Source organism: Corythoichthys intestinalis, chromosome 13 (assembly GCF_030265065.1).
Source record: "Corythoichthys intestinalis isolate RoL2023-P3 chromosome 13, ASM3026506v1, whole genome shotgun sequence".
Lineage (NCBI taxonomy): Eukaryota > Metazoa > Chordata > Actinopteri > Syngnathiformes > Syngnathidae > Corythoichthys > Corythoichthys intestinalis.
Genome location: NC_080407.1, coordinates 45,400,917 through 45,418,994, shown reverse-complemented (window position 1 = coordinate 45,418,994; position 18,078 = coordinate 45,400,917). Strand labels below are relative to the sequence as shown.

General features: G+C 45.4%; 4 protein-coding genes across 4 annotated transcripts; 2 read left to right on the top strand and 2 right to left on the bottom strand.

The window, feature by feature from the left end:
• The first annotated feature begins 17 nt into the window (after positions 1–17).
• Positions 18–3,574, top strand: gmpr2 (guanosine monophosphate reductase 2). Its single transcript, XM_057855463.1, has 10 exons — positions 18–168; positions 416–518; positions 588–707; positions 769–852; positions 922–1,095; positions 1,169–1,250; positions 1,319–1,425; positions 2,585–2,627; positions 2,701–2,860; positions 2,935–3,574. Exons 2-10 carry the CDS (start codon positions 432–434, stop codon positions 3,122–3,124), a joined length of 1,047 nt encoding a protein of 348 aa, XP_057711446.1. The 5' UTR covers positions 18–168; positions 416–431; the 3' UTR covers positions 3,125–3,574.
• On the bottom strand, positions 3,222–6,806 carry cideb (cell death inducing DFFA like effector b). The gene is made up of 5 exons (XM_057855464.1): positions 6,697–6,806; positions 6,504–6,618; positions 6,282–6,431; positions 3,824–4,014; positions 3,222–3,761 (listed from the first exon to the last, which is right to left on the bottom strand). Exons 1-5 carry the CDS (start codon positions 6,804–6,806, stop codon positions 3,632–3,634), a joined length of 696 nt encoding a protein of 231 aa, XP_057711447.1. The 3' UTR covers positions 3,222–3,631.
• A 1,496-nt stretch (positions 6,807–8,302) lies between these two features.
• tinf2 (TERF1 (TRF1)-interacting nuclear factor 2) lies at positions 8,303–14,358 on the top strand. Its single transcript, XM_057854420.1, has 10 exons — positions 8,303–8,549; positions 11,881–12,083; positions 12,142–12,252; positions 12,315–12,410; positions 12,479–12,589; positions 12,663–12,786; positions 12,851–13,220; positions 13,416–13,480; positions 14,038–14,111; positions 14,172–14,358. Exons 1-10 carry the CDS (start codon positions 8,516–8,518, stop codon positions 14,277–14,279), a joined length of 1,296 nt encoding a protein of 431 aa, XP_057710403.1. The 5' UTR covers positions 8,303–8,515; the 3' UTR covers positions 14,280–14,358.
• A 1,584-nt stretch (positions 14,359–15,942) lies between these two features.
• dhrs4 (dehydrogenase/reductase (SDR family) member 4) lies at positions 15,943–17,981 on the bottom strand. The gene is made up of 9 exons (XM_057854421.1): positions 17,757–17,981; positions 17,247–17,362; positions 16,995–17,172; positions 16,832–16,933; positions 16,693–16,763; positions 16,560–16,611; positions 16,358–16,492; positions 16,224–16,279; positions 15,943–16,113 (listed from the first exon to the last, which is right to left on the bottom strand). Exons 2-9 carry the CDS (start codon positions 17,357–17,359, stop codon positions 15,999–16,001), a joined length of 822 nt encoding a protein of 273 aa, XP_057710404.1. The 5' UTR covers positions 17,360–17,362; positions 17,757–17,981; the 3' UTR covers positions 15,943–15,998.
• Between the last annotated feature and the right edge of the window lie 97 nt (positions 17,982–18,078).

The window sequence follows — 18,078 nt, the reverse complement described above, 5'->3', positions numbered from 1 at the left end:
GCTTTCATGTAGTTCTGGATTGTACTCAGTACGCTTTTTTCGTTTAGAAAAATACTACAAGTCGGCTTACTCGCCTCCCGCGCACTTTGTGTAGTTTTACTTTACGACAGGAAGCGCATGCTACACACGTTTAAGGTTGCGGTATTAACTTTTTAATATATTAAACAGGTAAGTGAGCAATTTTGTTGATAAAAGTGTTTGTCAAGCGTTGGAATTGTAGTTAGTAAGCTAGTTAGCTTGCTAACGTAGTAACAATCCGTTTTTGCAACTGTCGTAAAAGCTAAAAGTCGCCACATGTTTTAATTCGTAAAACTGATTTAAAAAAACTCATTTTAATCCTGTCAGTAAATCTCTGCGATTCCGTAAAATTCCACAAATACAAAGCAGATGTTTGAAAAGTTGTTATTCTGGTTAGTATTGCAGTTTTTACAATGCCCCGCATTGAGAATGACATTAAGCTGGATTTCAAGGATGTGCTCCTCCGACCTAAACGCAGCACTCTCAAATCAAGGAGTGAGGTATGTTGACTTTGCAGCTAGCACTTAACATTAGCGCCATTGGATGATGATGTCGTGATTCTGTCTCAGGTGGACCTGCTGAGGAGCTTCACCTTCAGGAACTCCAAGGGCAGCTACACAGGCATCCCTATCATTGCAGCCAACATGGACACCGTGGGCACCTTCGAGATGGCTCGGGCTTTGAATAACGTATGCCAAAGCGGAAAAACGTCGCACGACCAGTACTTACTACGTCTGTCTCTTCCACCAGTTCACGGTTTTCACTGCGGTCCATAAGCATTACTCTGTGGACGACTGGCGAGAGTTCGCGAACAAGTACCCGGAATGCCTGGAGGTACTCATATTTCTTAGAAGGTGAGGGTTTTCTAACCTTCTTACGACACTCCACCTCTGTTACCCGCAGAACGTCGCAGTCAGCACGGGCACCGGCGAGGCCGACTTTCAGAAGATGTCCGACATCTTGGCAGCCGTGCCCCAGCTGCGCTACATCTGCGTGGACGTGGCTAACGGCTACTCGGAGCATTTTGTCCACTTTGTCAAGGACGTGCGGCAAAAGTTCCATTCACACACCATAATGGTCAGCAGATGTCTTCTGCCTTGAGGGAAACGTCGATGGATTTAAACAGTTGTTCATTGTTTTGGCGGTTCAGGCAGGAAACGTGGTCACGGGAGAGATGGTGGAGGAGTTGATCCTGGCTGGTGCGGACATCATCAAAGTGGGCATTGGACCAGGTGACTGCATCAAATGTTCTATCAGTGTTCCAAGGAGAGTGCGGTACTATGTTAGGTGTCTCTTGCAGGTTCCGTGTGCACCACTCGCAAGAAAACCGGCGTGGGGTACCCTCAGCTCAGCGCGGTCATCGAGTGCGCGGATGCAGCCCATGGACTGAGTGGCCACATCATCTCTGTAAGATTTATGGCGTATTTTGAAAAAAAGGAATGATTCTGTGGACCTCTGATTTACAGCTACTGAGATAAATTTTGTCATATATACGGGAATCCGAGACCATGGTCCTCAGTCGGAAAAGGGTGGCGTGCCCTCTCTGGGTCAGGGATGAGATCCTACCCCAAGTGGAGGAGTTCAAGTATCTTGGGGACTTGTTTACGAGTGAGGGTAAGAGAAAATGGGAAATTGACTGGCGGATCGGTGCAGAGTCTGCAGTGATGCGGATTCTGCACTGGTCCATAGTGGTTTACCAGTCGATCTACGTTCCCACCCTCACCTATAGTCACGAGCTGTGGGTTATGACTGAAAGAACAAGATCCCAGATACAAGCGACTGAAATGAGTTCCACCGCAGGGTGTCCGGGCTCTCCCTTAGAGATAGGGTGAGATGCTAGGTCATCCGGGAGGGACTCTGTGTCGAGCTGCTACTCCTCCGTGTTGAGAGGAGCCAGTTGAGGTGGCTCGGGCATCTTGTTCAGATGCCTCCTGAACGCCTCCGTGACTGAAAGAACAAGATCCCGGATACAAGCGGCCGAAATTAGTTTCCTCCGCAGGTTGTCTGGGCTCTCCCTTAGAGATAGGGTGAGATGCTAGGTCATCCGGGAGGGACTCTGTGTCGAGCTGCTACTCTCCGGGTTGAGAGGAGCCAGCTGAGGTGGCTTGGGCATCTGGTTTGGATGCCTCCTGGACGCCTCTGTGACTTTAAGAACAAGATCTCGTATACAAGCGGCCAAAATGAGTTTGCTCCGCAGGGTGTCTGGGCTCTTCCTTGGAGATAGATTGAGATGCTAGGTCACCCAGGAGGGACTGTGTGTTGAGGCACTACTCTCCGCGTTGAGAGGAGCCAGATGAGGTGGCTCGGGCATCTGAATCGGGCACCTCCCGGGAGAGGTGTTCCCGGCATGTCCCACCGGCGGGAGGCCCCAGGGACAACCCAGAACACTTTGGAGAGACTGTCTCTCGGCTGGCCTGGGAACCCCTTGGGATCCCACCGGAGGAACTGGTTGAAGTGCCTGGGGGACAGGGAAGTCTGAGCTTCCCCGCTAAAGCTGCTGCCCCTGCAACCCAAACCTGGATTGAAGAGTAGATGATGGATGAATGGAATTTTCTCTCTCGCGCAGGACGGCGGTTGCACTTGCCCGGGAGATGTCGCGAAGGCTTTCGGTGCGTGAATAAATGGACGCCATCCAAAGAAGAGCTGTTTTTTGGGGTTGATTTCCAACGCGATGTCTCTCAGGTGCCGGAGCGGACTTTGTGATGCTAGGCGGCATGCTGGCGGGCCACTCGGAGAGCGGCGGAGAGACCATCGAGAAGCAGGGTAAGAAGTACAAGCTGTTCTACGGCATGAGCTCCGAAGTCGCCATGAAGAAGCACGCCGGTGTCCTGGCCGAATACAGGTCAGTCGCAAGTAGAGACCCGAGCAATGCGTCAAGATCCAACTCCCTCATCGCTTTCTTTCGCCGATCTCTAGAGCCTCTGAAGGCAAGACCGTGGAGGTGCCGTTCAAAGGCCCGGTGGAGGCAACCATGCGGGATATTCTAGGCGGGGTCCGTTCCACGTGTACCTATGTGGGGGCGTCGAAGCTGAAGGAGCTGAGCCGCAGAACCACTTTTATCAGGGTCACCCAGCAACTCAACACCGTCTTCGGTAACGACGGCTGAAACCTCAAGCATTCTCACCGCTGCTAGTACACAGTCACACTGCCGTTCCTACTGTTACTTGGATCCGACTCAAATGTGAAGAAATCCGCCTCCTCATCTTGTTAAATTTTAACATCTTGTTTATTAGAATGTGATTTCCCAACCTTGAAAAGGCACATATTTTACACTTAGCAATGTCAACAAAGTGAGCTAGCACTTGTTTAGTGATGCTACTAGCTTGCAAGAAGCACTTGTTAACATGCCACAAGGTGGCAGCAAAGCACTGTTAACGTTCCAGGTTGTAAGGGTCCAAAATTAGCTTAGATTTGTTGTTTTTAAACTGACCAAGCCATGTTCACTTTTAGGTTATGTTATTAATCATTGTTGCCTTTAAATAAGTGTTCCTTCTGTATCACTTCATTTCCAGTATACTGTATATTGCATTGGTGTACAATACAGCTGTTCCAAATCTTTTCTTGTCAAAGTCTTTCCTCAAAAGCCCCCCAGATAATACTTTTTCACATGGGCTTAGAGATGCCCCTTTTGCGGCGACTGCCAAAGCTCCACGCCCTCGATAACGCGGCGGATCACAGAGGCGGAGGTGATGAGGAGGTGTCCGGCGGCGTTGAGGAGGGCGGAGGCGACGCGGAGGGCCTCCCTGCAAACCAATAAACAACAACAAACAGGAGGGAGTGATAGGACGGATCTGATTGCGTTTACCTGAGGACTTTCTTGGGCCCCAGACACTGGAAGTCTGCGCTCACTGAGTACAGGCCCTGAAAAGTGGCCTTCACGCTCAGAGAACCGAACAAATCCTTGGGGCTCATTTTGTAAAGGTCCAAGGTGACGCTAGCGATGTCTTTTCCCTCTTTGGACTTGAGCTTCTCCTGACGTAGGGCCACGGATGTATTCTGAGATGATTGGAAACTAGGGTTGCCAACAGTCCCGGATTGAGCAGGACATCCTGGAATTTAAGAAGTTCGTATACCAATGCGAACTTCCTAAATTCCGGGTTGTTCTGCCCTGTTGGCAACCCTATTGGAGACCGAGTTGGGGAACAAAAGCACTAGAAACGGAAAATTACAGCACTTTTCGCACTATAAGGTGCACCTGACCACGGCCGGCCCAGGCCATTTGGGGGCCCTAAGCAAAATAATGCAAAGGGGCCCGTATTTTTGGCCCACCATTTCGTCACAGTATACTGTGAAACGCATACATGCAATCCAACCCATACGTCCATATTTTGTATATTAATCAGATTTTGTTGCACTGTATGCTTAAAACTTCTCACCCCAAATGATTGTCAGTACTTACAGTAGATAGCACCAAACCTTTTTCTAAAAGAGGAAAGGAAGAAGTTAAGGAAGAACTTTTATTTTTAAGCTTTTAATCAAGTATCAAAACTCACAAAAGTCAAATAAGGCAAACTATAGTAAAAAAAAAAAAAAGCCAGATTGGGGGCCCCAATGTGGTCAGGGGCCCTAAGCAGCTGCATAGTCTGCGTATAGGCTGGGCCGGCCCTGCACCTGTCTATAAGCTGCCACCCACCAAATGTGACACGAAAACGGCATTTGTTCATAGATAAGCGGCAGCTGTATTATGGGATATCTACATTTAAGTATATCTTTTCATGGAACAACACTGACAAAATGACACTTTGACACAATGAAAAGTCGTCTGTGTGCAGCTTATATGATATAGTTCATTTATTTTCTCCTCAAAATAAACTCAAAATACAGGCATTAATATCGAAACACCTGGCAACAAAAGTGAGTACACCCCCTAGAAACTACATCCCTAAATGTCCAAATTGAGTACTGCTTGTCATTTTCCCTCCAAAATGTCATGTGACTCGTTACAGGAGTGCTGTCAGCATTGCTGAAGAGGTGGGGGGGTCATTCCCACCACCTTCCTTGACTGTAGGCATGACACACCTATCTTTGTACTCCTCACCTGGTCGCCGCCACACATGCTTGAGACCATCGTAACCAAACAAATTAATCTTCGTCTCATCAGACCATAGATCATGGTTCCAGTAATCCATGTGCTTTGTTGACATGTCTTCAGCAAACTTTGTGGGCTTTCATGTGTACCGCCTTCAGAAGAGGCTTCCTCCTTGGGTGACGGCCATGCACACCAATTTGATGTAGAGTACGGCGTATGGTTTGAGCACTAACAGGCTGACCCCCCACCTCTCCTATCTCTGCAGCAATGCTGACGGCACTCCTGTAATGAGTCGCATGACATTTTGGAGGGAACATGACAAGCAGTACTCAATTTGTACATTTAGGGATGTAGTTTCTAAGGGGTGTATTCACTTTTTTTTTCCAAGGGTTTAGATGTTAATGGCTATATTTTGAGTTATTTTAAGGGGAAAATAAATGAACTATATTATATATAAGCTGCACACAGACTACTTTTCATTGCGTCAAAGTGTCATTTAGTCAGTGTTGTCCCATGAAATCATATACTTAAATATCTGCAGAAATGCGAGGGGTGTACTCACTTTTGTGATACACTGTACACCAAAGATATTAAACGATAACACATTAATGAATGCTTAAAACAAATGTCATTTAGTGTTATATGAAATTATCTAACTTTTGAATAGATGTAAAAAATCCGAGCTGGACATAAATGGAGTTAGTGACATATTTTGCCAGATGACACTTCATGCTTATAACAGATATCATTGAGTAATGCCCATGATAGTGTCATGTCAAATTTTGACGGTGTTATGACAGTCTTGTGACGCCGCTGTCAAATAAAGTGTCACCAAATACCAAAACTAGCAATTAATGAAACAACTAGAACAGTAACTGAAGAAATAATTGGCACCAAACATGAATTTTGATTGTTATTAACATCTGTAGGGCTGCAATGCAACAGTGTTGACAGCAGGCGGCAGCAGAGGTTGCCTGTCTCCCCCAAGGGAGCAGTGATTGCCAAATGAAGCTTTTTGAAGCAATAAAGCTTTGCAGCCAATTGGTTCAAAACTTCATGGTGGTTCATTTGGTTTTATGACAGTCGTATGATGCCGCTATCACATAAAGTGTCACCGGTTAATGTTATTTACATCTGTAGCGCTGCAATGCATGCTAGGAGGCATGGGTTACCTATTTAACAAAAAAACTGCTCTGTTGTGGCTTATAGTCCGAAAATTACTGTAGCTTTGTACCGATGAGGGTCGCCACGTCTGTCCGGGCCTCAGAGCCACGATGGCAGCGTTGTCCGGCAGAGTGGCCAGGAAGTCATCAGAGTCCACCTCCGTCCCGTCCTCCTCACAAACAAGGGACACCGGCGACACTAGCAATAAGGCCCGACAGACCTGGACCCAAACACAGAGTACCGTTAGGAAGAGCTAAACATAGTCGCGTTGGAAAACCACTGAGAAAATCACCCTGTCTTTCAATTCCTCCAAGGTCGAGGCCGTGACGCCTTTTTTGGCCTCGCTGTTGTGACTGCGCACCCTGAATGGACGCTGGGACGGAGACCACACGCGCTTGGTCACAGACCTGACGATAAAAAACAAGGAGACCTCACAACTTTCAACTCACAAGTACAATTCCCAGGATTTTCCAACCCGTACTTACTTCAACAATGACGACGTCGAGTCCATTCTGCTTCGGTTTGACGTACGACTAACAATAACAATGTCAGCTTTCCTTTGCAGTCTGGACTTTGCTCCTGCAGTGGTGATCATCTAGATAGAGGAACACCAAGGGCAAAGTTCATCCAGAGTAAAAATGTTATCAAACTCTCCCTTTAACTCATTGACGGCAATAGACGTCCAATACATTTGAAGTAGGAGGGGCGGCAGGAAATGAACGCGGAAATAGACAAATGTTCACTCGCTGCCGAAGTAAGTTAATGATGATTGACAGACATTTAGGTTTGATCTTGTCAGAGATGCTTGAGAGCCGCAACCTCAAAGCGCTACATGCGTCAATCATTGTTTAACTTTTTAAACAGTTGCTGTGGCAACTCATTGTGTGTAAGCGAAGAGATGGAGCGGAGTTGAGTGGACTCACTCAATGTAGCATTTAATAAAGACAAGCATTTTTATACTTTATTCTTGTTTTAAAATAATTCAGTGGGGCAGTAACATGTTTAAAACTTATAATTATTACATTTAAAGTGCTTAAAAACCATTTATATCTGCTCGTCTGGGTGGCTGTCGCGTATTTGGTGGGGCTCACGTGCAGCTGAATATGAGTGGGCGCTCCCGGCTGGGGGGGCGGCGTAGGGTCGGTTGCCAACGGGCTTACACTCACAAGGGATTCACACGTTTACTGGGTTCTAGATCACAGAGTTGATTTGTGTACACTCTACCCCTCCCAGTCACTTAGCTTTGAGACTTCCCCACCCCCGTCCCCTTCTTTTCCTGGTCAACAGGCCTCACACATGGTTTCAACTAGAAATACATCTAGCTGACGATAGCACCAACATATTAATTGTTTGTGTAGGCGTTCAATGTATATCTTGTTGTTTGTGTTTCTTTTCCTCTGTTCCCCCATAACACTTTCCTGTTCGCTGCCTTGTCATAATAAACGAGGTATGTTGAATGATCACAATGGGAGTATGTCACTCTCAATGTGAAACATTAAAACTGTTCAGACCAACCGGACACTTAGACTTCTATTCTCTGTCAAACAGCTGAACAGGACAGTTTTTTTTTTTTTTTTTTTTTAATTAAAATAAAAAATTAAAATATACATATACATTCAGTTTTTTAAAAATTATATTTTAGGGAAAAAAGTGAAGAAAAAAACATGTCTTATATGTATCTATCTGAATAAATACATAGAACACACACAAAGGCAAAAACAAATCATTTTTGGGGGGCAGGGGGCGCTACTTCGCGGTTTTTCACTTATCGCGGCAGATTCTTGTCCCCATTAACCGCGAAAAACGAGGGATAACTGTACTTTCGAAACCTTATTTTGCGTTTTTTTTTCTTTTCTTTTTATGTTTATTTTATTATTTATTATTTATCTGAACAATCACAAACATACAATAGTACAAAAATATAAACACTGCATTGCAGTTCAAGAAACTTTACGACTTTACGAACGTGGGCCGAGTAGGAAACGCGTTTACGACTACGTGATATCCGGAAAAGCTTTGGGCGCACTTGTTTAAGTAACTGGAATCTCCCGAAAGGGCGGAGCTTGTCCCGCGAACGTCTTTATTTCCTTTTAAGCACCCTCCGCGCCATACAAACACTATAAAACAGATTACACTTAACAAAGGCGGGAGGACAAGCAAAAAACTCTACAAACTGACGTTTTGTTGCGAATTCAAACATAATTACCGTTCTAGTTTTTTTACGAACCCAAGTAAGTGCGGTTTTTTGAACAGTTGAGTCAAGGAGTGACATCGGTAGCGAGCTACCTAGTTTGTCAACTTTGAATGATGGCGTCAAGAAACTCGAACGTTTACGGTGGTGAGTAACCTAGCTTTAATTAACTGATGGACAGGGTTAACTTGAACCAGGGTTGCTTTAAGACTTTGCCGTTTTTATATTCAGCATAATAACTTTGGTATACTATACTTTGGTATACAAGACCCAAAGTACGGAAATGCCTCAACATCCCTCCAACTATAGGCTAGCCTATGTATTCATGACAAAAAAAGATCTTTTTCACCCATTACCGATTATACAAAGGCAGGTGATGAGTTGATTCATTTCCTGTCATTGAAAACGATGTCTAATTCATCCAAACTAGGACGGGGGTCGGGAACCCACGGCTCTAGAGCCGCATGTGGCTCTGGCGCTTTTTGGCTATAAACACTCTAAGTGGGTCTGGCGTGCCACGAAAGATAAGCATACTGAAAAGCACCTCATACCCACTGTGAAGTATGGGGGTGGGATCAGTGATGCTGTGGGGCTGTTTCGCTTCCAAAGGCCCTGGGAACCTTGCGAGGGTGCATGGCATCATGAATGCTTTGAAATACCAGGACATTTTAAATCAAAATTTGTTGCCCTCTGCCCGAAAGCTGAAGATGGGTCGTCACTGGGTCTTTCAGCAAGACAATGACCCTAAACATATGGCCAAATCTACACAGAAATGGTTCACCAGACACAAAATCAAGCTCCTCCCATGGCCATCTCAGTCCCCAGACCTTGTTTTGTTGGCAAAAGGGGGTTGTACAAAGTATTAACACCAGGGGTGCTAATAATTGTGACACACAATAGTTGATGTCAAATAATTATTTCTTTATGTGGGATTTTTCCCCACTGAATGAATGCACTTGTATTGAAGGTTGGATTTTTCTCTTTTTTTTTTTTTTTTTTTTTCCCATAAGGTCCCATATTATTTGAATTAAAAAAATATATATTAGAAGCTAAAAAACACATCTTTTTCAGCGGTGCCAATAATTATGGAGGGCACTGTACATCCCTAAATGTCCAAATTGAGTACTGCTTGAAATTTTCCCTCCAAAATGTCATGTGACTTGTGACAGGAGTGCTGTCAGCATTGCTTCAGAGATTGAAGAGGTAGGGGGTCAACAAAGCACATGGATTACTGGAACCATGTCGTATGGTCTGATGAGACGGGCGGGCTTAATGTGTACCGTCTTCAGAGGAGGCTTCCTCCTGGGGTGACAGCCATGCACACCAATTCAATGTAGAGTACGGGGTATGGTCTGAGCACTAACAGGCTGACCCCCCACCTCTTCTCTGCAGCAATGCTGACAGCACTCCTGTAACGAGTCATATGACATTTTGGAGGGAAAATGACAAGCAGTACTCATTTTGGACATTTAGGGATGTACAGTGCCCTCCATAATTATTGGCACCGCTGAAAAAGATGTGTTTTTTAGCTTCTAATATTTTTTTAAAAAATTCAAATAATATGGGACCTTATGGAAAAAAAAGAGAAAAATCCAACCTTCAATACAAGTGCATTCATTCAGTGGGGAGAAAATCCCACATAAAGAAAAAATTATTTGACATCAAATAATGTGTGTCACAATTATGAAAAGATATACCCAAATATCTGCAGAAATGTAAGGGGTGTGCTCACTTTTGTGATATACTGTATTAGGGCTGCAGCTATCGATTATTTTAGTAGTCGATTAATCGATGAACTAGTTAGTTCGAATAATCGAGTAATCGGATAAGGAACATGAAAAATTAAAATTCCTGAGCTGAGCCTCAAATGGTACAAAAAAAAAAAAAAAGAGGCTCTATGTACAACAAAAGAACAATTGGCTAACTTACATAGCAAAAGTCCGCTAGCTTAAATGCTATAAAATTATGTATATATGTGTATATATATATATATATATATATATATTTTACAATGCTTTTAAGAAAAGGTTCAAACACATTTCCCACAAAAACGTCTAAATATTAGGGCTGGGTTAGCGTTAACGGGCAGTAATTAATTTTTTAAATTAATCATGTTAAAATATTTGACGCAATCAACGCACATGCCCCGCTCAAATTAAAATGACAGCAGTGTAATGTCTGCTTGTTACTTGTTGTTTGGCGCCCTCTGCTGGCGCTTGGGTCCAAATGATTTTATGGGTTTGGGGAGTGAGCATGGTGTAATGATATCGACAATGGCGAGTTACTAGTTTATTTGTTGATGGAAAAATTTGACAAATTTTAATGAGACGAAAACATTAAGAGGGGTTTTAATATAAAATTTCTATAATTTGTACTAACATTTATCTTTTAAGAACTACACGTTTTTCTATCCATGGATCGCTTTAAGAGAATGTTAATAATGTTAATGCCATCTTGTTGATTTATTGTTATAATGAACAAATACAGTACATATGTGCCATATGTTGAATGTATATATCCGTCTTGTCTTATATTTTCGTTCCAACAATAATTTACAGAAAAATATGGCATATTTTATAGATGGTTTGAATTGCGATTAATTACGATTAATTAATTTTTAACCTGTAATTAACTCGATTAAAATTTGTAATCGTTTGACAGCCCTACTAAATAAACCTATAAAAGAAATTACGAATGCATTAAAAAAAACATTAGCTCAAACAAAAACTTAGCTTATGTTGGGCTTAACAGGGAGCAGTTAGATTCAGCCATGTGAAATGAGGCAGACCAGAGGGCAGTGTATCTATCCTAATCAATTAAACTAAATGCAAACACTTTCAAAATAAACTATTACAACGCCACTTTAATTAAACGAATACTTGAAGCAATAAAATTTAATTCGAATATTTTTTCCTAATCGAATACTCGAGTTAATCGATTAATCATTTCAGCACTACACTGTATTGTATGGCTCTCACGGAATTGCATTTAAAAATATGTGGCGTTCATGGCTTTCTCAGCCAAAAAGGTTCCCGACCACTGGACTAGATGGAGCTGAGCTAAACGGAATGTTGCGCCATGATTAACTAATATTGATCCATATATAAGGTGCACTGTTGGCTTTTGAGAAAATTGAAGGCTTTCAGGTGCACCTTACAGTGCGGAATATACGGTAATCATGAAGGCTTTATTTGTACCCGATTTAGTCATTTTCATAGTAGGCAAATATAGATCCATACAGCATGTGTTGCCTTCGTTATAAGGCTTTTAATTTTTTGCAGCTCCAGACATACTTGTTTTTTTGCTCCAATTTGGCTCTTTCAACATTTTGGGTTGCAGACCCCTGAACTAGGAGGACTGGCTGCGTAACGCTCATCCATTTTTGACTGGGGAAGGCGAATTAACATAAAATGGATTGGACCTGTGGCGCTGTCAACGAATGTGCATCTGTTGATCATTTGTCCTCCACCTTATCCAGATGTTACCCTCCCCTTCGCCGCTTTGCGACAGCTGGCTCCGCCCGTGCGCTTGGTGTCCGCAGCCCTCTGGAAGGTGATGAAACAGCGGGACGTGGCAAGGTACGGGGTCCTGGCGGACTTTGTGGCGTCTACTTGCGAGACCGTGACGGGTTTGCTCACCTTGAGGCATCAGGCTAAGCTCCAGTTGGGGTTGAGATCCCGGGTGAGTATATTTTTCAAGACCGTCAGAATTTAAATGTAATAACTGCAAACTTCTTTAGCTAATCATGGAGCTCCTGCGCGACCCCCAACCTGATGCTAGCGCCATTAAGACCCACCTAAAGAGGATTACGGTTCCCACCACCCCGTCGACTTCATCGTCCAACACTGTGGTGGGTCCACTCATCTCAACGCCCCTGTCTGATGTTAGCTTAACCATATTTCATCCTGGTAGAAAACTGATGTCAAAGTGAGAAAATCTGTGGAGAGTTTTCACTTGATGGTCCACGAGATGCTCGCTGACCCAGTTGCCAGACTGAACTATTTTCAAGTGGGTTCTACCCGACTGGTCGGCTTGAGTTCAGTTTGCGCTAACCAAATTGTGTTTCTTATCAACAGGAGGATTTTCAGGAGGACTACGGTCCTTTGTATGACCAGACGATAGAGAAGCGGCTGTGGGAGTTTCTGATTCGACTGGATCAATTGCTCCCGGTGCCCAGCCTCTCTCAGGTAGGTAGAGCAACTCCAAAAAGAAGACGCTACGGTTGAATGTATCAAAATTCTTGTTTGGTCTGGTGTGTAGACTGTATCCTGGCTCGGTGAAACCCCAGCCGTTTTAGAAGAATGCGCCCAAGCGGCTTCTCAACCACAGCTCTTGAAGATTTTGCTGGACCATCAAACCTCCCTCGGGCATCCTGAGGCCATGTGTAAGTTGACGTTAGCGCCTGCCCGACTTAGCTACGAATCCATTGGTTTTCTTTCGTCCCACAGCGTTCCTCCCTTCGGACGGAGGAGACTCCATCTTGACGTCCCAATCTTTACCTCTATCGGGAAGAGCGCGGTCAAATCCCGCGGAAGACTCTTCCGAAGACGGGAACCTTACCGAACTGCCGGCAAACGACAAGTCCAAAGAATGCGGCGACAAGTTGGCGGGAGTAAAGCGCAGGAGACCGGCCGATGATGAGGAAACGGTTATGTCACCTGAACGTCACGCCCTCATAAACACTTGCCTGAGCCGGCAAGCCAAAGTCGTCATCCCAAGGCTGTCCAGCTCCGAGCTAGGTCGAGGAACTGCGTTTTTCTACGGCCGCCGCCCTAAAACGCTTGCCATGGTGGAAGTCCGCAACTGTGATGGGAAAGAGTAAGCGACCGAGTAAATCCACGTGAAGTTTTTTTTTTTTTCTTTTTGTAAGGGATCAAACATGGTGAAATAAAGTGTTTTGGGATCTTCTCGAAGTTTGTGGTCAATTTATTTTTGTTTTTTTTAACACTCGTGTTCATTTTTGATTACCAAATTTGGGTATGTGAGAGTTCATCTTGAATATGGTTGTTTCAGAAATCAACTCACGGGACCAGCCAAAGTCGCCGTCCTGTCTCCTTTTCGCCACCTCAACAGCCCAGGTACCAAATGCTACTTTTGTGTATGCTAGTACAGGCTACAAGCGACTTACTAACCTGTAACTAGGGTTGCCAACAGTCCCGGATTGCGCTGGACAACCTGGAATATAGGAAGTTCTGATTGGAACTAATCAGAACTTCCTATGTTCCAGGACATCCCGCGCAATCCAGAACTGTTGGCAACACTACCCGTAACCTACAGGCACCAATAATTCCATGCCCTGTATTGGCAAATCCATAACCTACAGAAGGCTACCTTTACCGGCCAACTCTTAATTATAATTCTGCAATTAAATAATCAGCCTTTATTTATTTATTTATTTTTTAAAAACACATTAGGCTCCAAGGTTTGATAGATACTAGCCCGTGCTACTTAGCTATTAAGTTTCAAGGAAATCAGTTCATGAATAACGACCGAGTGGAACTTCACAGTCAGTGTACACAAGAACAACAACATGAGTGGCAACTTGACAGACCTTCAACCTGGCATTAACATATTTTTATATTAATTCAACGGCGCCTCCCAATTCCTCGACTCAAATGAAAACTGATGTGTTTAGGGTCACTGGTAGCAGCTAGCGACGATTACGTCCCCGATTCGGAGGACGAAAGCACCAAGAAGTTCAAGGAGAGGGTAAGTTAAGACTGTCCGCCGTCCCTGCCACTTTAACGTCCCCTCTGTTGTCGTCCCCAGCTGTTTAACAAGCGTTACTACAGAACCAAACATGGCAGTTATGTACCCACTCTGCGAGAGTTCTGGAAGCGAACGCACCGCACCTCCTTGCTTGAACGTAGACGATAGACAAGCATTTTTGAAATATTGCATGTAGGATCATGATATTTAAACTCTTGGCAGAAATGGAATCTTGAATAAAGGTGTTTTCTTGGTAGTTTGTCTTCGCAGCACTTGATAAAACCATCCAAAAACACATCATCTACCACTTAATCTGGGGTCGGGTCACGGGGGTAGCAGCTTTAGCAGGGAAGCCCAGACTTCTTTATCCCAAGCCACTTCAACCAGCTCCTCCGGCGGGATCCCAAAGAGTTCCCAGACCAGCCGAGAGACATTGTTTCCCCAGTGTGTCCTGGGTCGTCCCCTGGGCCTCCCACCGGTGGAACATGCCTGGAACACCTCTCCAGGGAGGTGTCCAAGAGGCATCCGAAGTGGCTCCTCTCTACGCGGAGGAGTGGCGGCTCAACATGGAATTCCTCTCTGATGACCGAACTTCTCACCTTATCTCTAAGAGAGAGCCCGGCCACCTTGCGGGGGTAACTCATTTCGATCGCTTGTATTCGTGTTCTTTCAGTCATGACCCGCAGCTGGTGACCATAGGTAGGAACGTAGATCCACTGGTAAATCGAGAGCCTCGCCTTGCGGCTCAGCTCCTCCTTTACCACTATAGACCAGTGCAGAGTTCGCATCACTGCAGACACTGCACCGATCCGCCTGTTGATCTCCCACTCCCTCCTACCCTCACTCTTGAACAAGAAAACTTGAACTCCTCAACTTGGGGCAGAGTCTCATCCCCGACCCGGAGAGGGCACGCCACCTTTTTCCAACTGAAGACCACAGTCTCAGATTTGGAAGTTCTGATCTTCATCCCAACCGCTTCACACTCTGCTTCAAACCTCTCCAGTGAGAGTTGGAGGTCACAGCTTGATGAAGCCAACAGCAGAGATGCAATGCTGAGGCCACAAAACCGAACCCCCTCAAACCTTCAGCTGCGCCTAGAAATTCTGTCCATAAAAATTATGCACAGAATCGGTGACAAAGGGTAACCTTGGTGGAGTCTAACCCACACTGGGATTCGATTTACTGCTGGCAAGCCCTTACTAGGGGGCTCGGTACCCTGTACTCCTGAAGCACCCCCTACAGGACTCCCCGGGGGACACAGTTGAACACCTTCTCCAAGTCCCATGCACCCTCCAGGACTCTGCCCAGGGTGTAGAACTTGTCTACTGTTCCACGGCCATGACGAAAACCACACTGCTCCTCCTGAATCTGAGATTCGACTTCCCGACAGACCCTACTCTCAAGCACCCCTGAATAGACTTTACCAGGGAGGCTGAGGAGTGAGATGCCTTGATAATTGGAACACACTCCGGTTAGGGGGACCACCATCACGTTCTGCCAATCCTAAGCCGGAGAGGGCATGCCACCCTTTTCCGACTGAGGACCATGGTCTCAGATTTGGAGGTGCTGATCTTCGCGTGTTACCGGGGCCCCCCTTTAGAGCCAGGCCTGGATGTGGGTCTCCAAGGCGGATGTCTGGTGGCTGGGCTTGTACCCATGGGGCCCGGCCGAGCACAGCCCGAAAAGGCAACGTGGGTCCCCCTTCCCATGGGCTCACCGCCTGTGGGAGGGTCCAAACGGGTCAGGTGCGTAAGGAGTTAGGCTGCCGCGGGGGCCTTGGCGGTCTGACCCCCAGCTACAGAAGCTAACTTGATAAAACCGTACGGCGAAGTAGTTGAATAACACAAAATCAAGTTTTATTCATTGACAGAATAGATCACACAAAGATCACAGTCGACAGCCGATTCCGCCCGTAACCGCGACGGTTTCTCCCGTAATGTACGATGCCTCGTCCGAGCACAGGAATGCGACCGTTCCACCGATTTCATCCGCCTCGCCAACTCTGTAGAGGAAAGAATATTGACGTTCACGCTTCAAATACCACATCCTACAGACTATAAGTCGCACCCTTGCCACTTATAGTCCAAAGAATACAATCAAGGTGAACCGTACCTTTTAATACACATCTGATTTTTGAAGGTGTCCATGATGTCGTCATTTTGCCACAACTGCAAGGTGTTGCGGAATCATCGATTAACGGCACCTTGACTCAGGACTATCAGAAAAAGACTGGGGGGACAACTCACCGGGGCGCTGAAGTGGGTTTTAATGATGCCAGGGGCTACGCAGTTCACCCTGATGTTGCTCTGAGCCAGCTCTGGGGCCAGCGCCCGGGTTAAGCTCACCAAGGCGGTCTTGCTCACGCTGTACGCACCCAAACCCTGGAGAAACAGCGCCCCCGATTTAGTTATAAAACCCTCTTGCAAAGGTTAACGGCCAAGGTCTAACCTGCATTGGTTGGTAGGCAGCCACGGACGACACGAAAACAACATTCCCGCCCCTGAAAAGAATCTCGCACGCTCAAAACAATGAATTCTAATCCTTCAGCAGTGATTCACAAGTGGCTGCTCGTAAAACTCACCCCCTTTTTACCATGTGAGGCACCACCAGTTTGGTCAAGAGGAAGGCCGCTTTCACATTCACGGACATAATCTGAAAACAATGGCTGTTTATTTGCCATATTTTTTTTCCTGAATAAAATAGTCCGATCTGGAACAAACCTTGTCCCAAACCTCTTCAGTTGTGTCCATGAGGTTTCCGAAAAAAGGGTTCACTGCTGCATTGGACACCAGGATGTCGACGCCTCCATACTGATCCAGAGTCTGCGTGAATAAACCGTAAGATTACCAATGTGCGTGCAAAAAATTGCTCGTGTTTTCCAACCGTCTGAAGTAGTCGTTCCCGGTCGCCTTCATTCCCGACGTTGCAGGTGGTGCCGGTGACCTGGATGTTCTGGCTCTGCAGCAGGGCAACTGCCTTTTCGACACCGGCTTGGCGCCTGCTGCTCACCACCACGTGCGCCCCCCTCTTGCCCAAGGCTTTGGCCGCGGCCAGGCCGATACTGGGGTCGCAGGAGACTGCTTATGACCTCTGACCTCTTGGAATAGTGTCCGTAAGGCGTAATGAGATTCTTACCCGGCCGTCGAGGCTGTGACAATGGCTACTTTCCCTGCAAGGCTGCTCTGTGACATACTTCTTAGTCCTGATACAGGTGTGTTCCAAAGGTTCCTAAAGGTGACCTTCAACATCACCTGCGGGGTCACAAACCGGACACAGACATGAAATCAGCAAAATTCCGCTCTATTATTGCCAGTAGATGGCAGAAAAGCACAATATTTTGTCCAAGTGACACTCGAATCACTAACGTAGTTATATGATAAAATCCCACACTAATATCACGAATACAGTCCAGTCTTACTTGGGTTAACATTAAATCGACATAGCAACACAGAGGCTGAAATCTGATTGGACAAAAAAAATAAGCAGTAAGCTATGTGCTTGTGTTTGTCGTGAAACAACTACACGCTCCAAGCTATCGCAATAGTTAGCATTTGCGTTATTTTGCCACAATTCAACATAAACCAGAAAAATAGTCATTTATTTAAGGATAAAACAGTTATTAGGATGTTAAAAACAAGTCAAGACCTTTACTCCTCGAACTCCTTGAACTGGAACTGCAGTTTTTCTTCCGGGTTAAAAAACAAACCCGTCACAATAAAAAAGCTTAAAGTAGCAGTTGATTTGCTATTGAATATAAACACATTTTGTACTCATTTCGTCTTGTTTATCCCGTTTTGCACCCGGCGAATTGAATTTACGGCTTCAGGTCTTCTGTTTTACAGCTTTTCTCCTTTCTTTTTTTTATAAAGCGCCTTAAACGCATCTCGGGGCAAGGAGCCAATCAGCTAGCGAGCGTGTGGCAGCGTTACGCGATCTAACAAACAACTGGATTGCGCTGAGGGAGTGT

What these genes read in the sequence shown, in the direction of transcription:
- gmpr2 (XM_057855463.1), top strand. Translation starts at nt 432, where the DNA reads ATGCCCCGCATTGAGAATGACATTAAGCTGGATTTCAAGGATGTGCTC. An exon ending in AGTACCCGGAATGCCTGGAG is followed by an intron (nt 853 to 921) that starts GTACTCATATTT and finishes TGTTACCCGCAG; the next exon opens with AACGTCGCAGTCAGCACGGG. An exon ending in TGAGTGGCCACATCATCTCT is followed by an intron (nt 1,426 to 2,584) that starts GTAAGATTTATG and finishes TCTCTCGCGCAG; the next exon opens with GACGGCGGTTGCACTTGCCC.
- cideb (XM_057855464.1), bottom strand. Translation starts at nt 6,806, where the DNA reads ATGATCACCACTGCAGGAGCAAAGTCCAGACTGCAAAGGAAAGCTGAC. An exon ending in AGACGTGGCGACCCTCATCG is followed by an intron (nt 4,015 to 6,281) that starts GTACAAAGCTAC and finishes CAATCATCTCAG; the next exon opens with AATACATCCGTGGCCCTACG. An exon ending in GGGCCCAAGAAAGTCCTCAG is followed by an intron (nt 3,762 to 3,823) that starts GTAAACGCAATC and finishes ATTGGTTTGCAG; the next exon opens with GGAGGCCCTCCGCGTCGCCT.
- tinf2 (XM_057854420.1), top strand. Translation starts at nt 8,516, where the DNA reads ATGATGGCGTCAAGAAACTCGAACGTTTACGGTG. An exon ending in CCAGACTGAACTATTTTCAA is followed by an intron (nt 12,411 to 12,478) that starts GTGGGTTCTACC and finishes TCTTATCAACAG; the next exon opens with GAGGATTTTCAGGAGGACTA. An exon ending in CGCAACTGTGATGGGAAAGA is followed by an intron (nt 13,221 to 13,415) that starts GTAAGCGACCGA and finishes TGGTTGTTTCAG; the next exon opens with AAATCAACTCACGGGACCAG.
- dhrs4 (XM_057854421.1), bottom strand. Translation starts at nt 17,359, where the DNA reads ATGTTGAAGGTCACCTTTAGGAACCTTTGGAACACACCTGTATCAGGA. An exon ending in CTGAAGAGGTTTGGGACAAG is followed by an intron (nt 16,764 to 16,831) that starts GTTTGTTCCAGA and finishes CATTGTTTTCAG; the next exon opens with ATTATGTCCGTGAATGTGAA. An exon ending in CCTCACATGGTAAAAAGGGG is followed by an intron (nt 16,612 to 16,692) that starts GTGAGTTTTACG and finishes GATTCTTTTCAG; the next exon opens with GGGCGGGAATGTTGTTTTCG.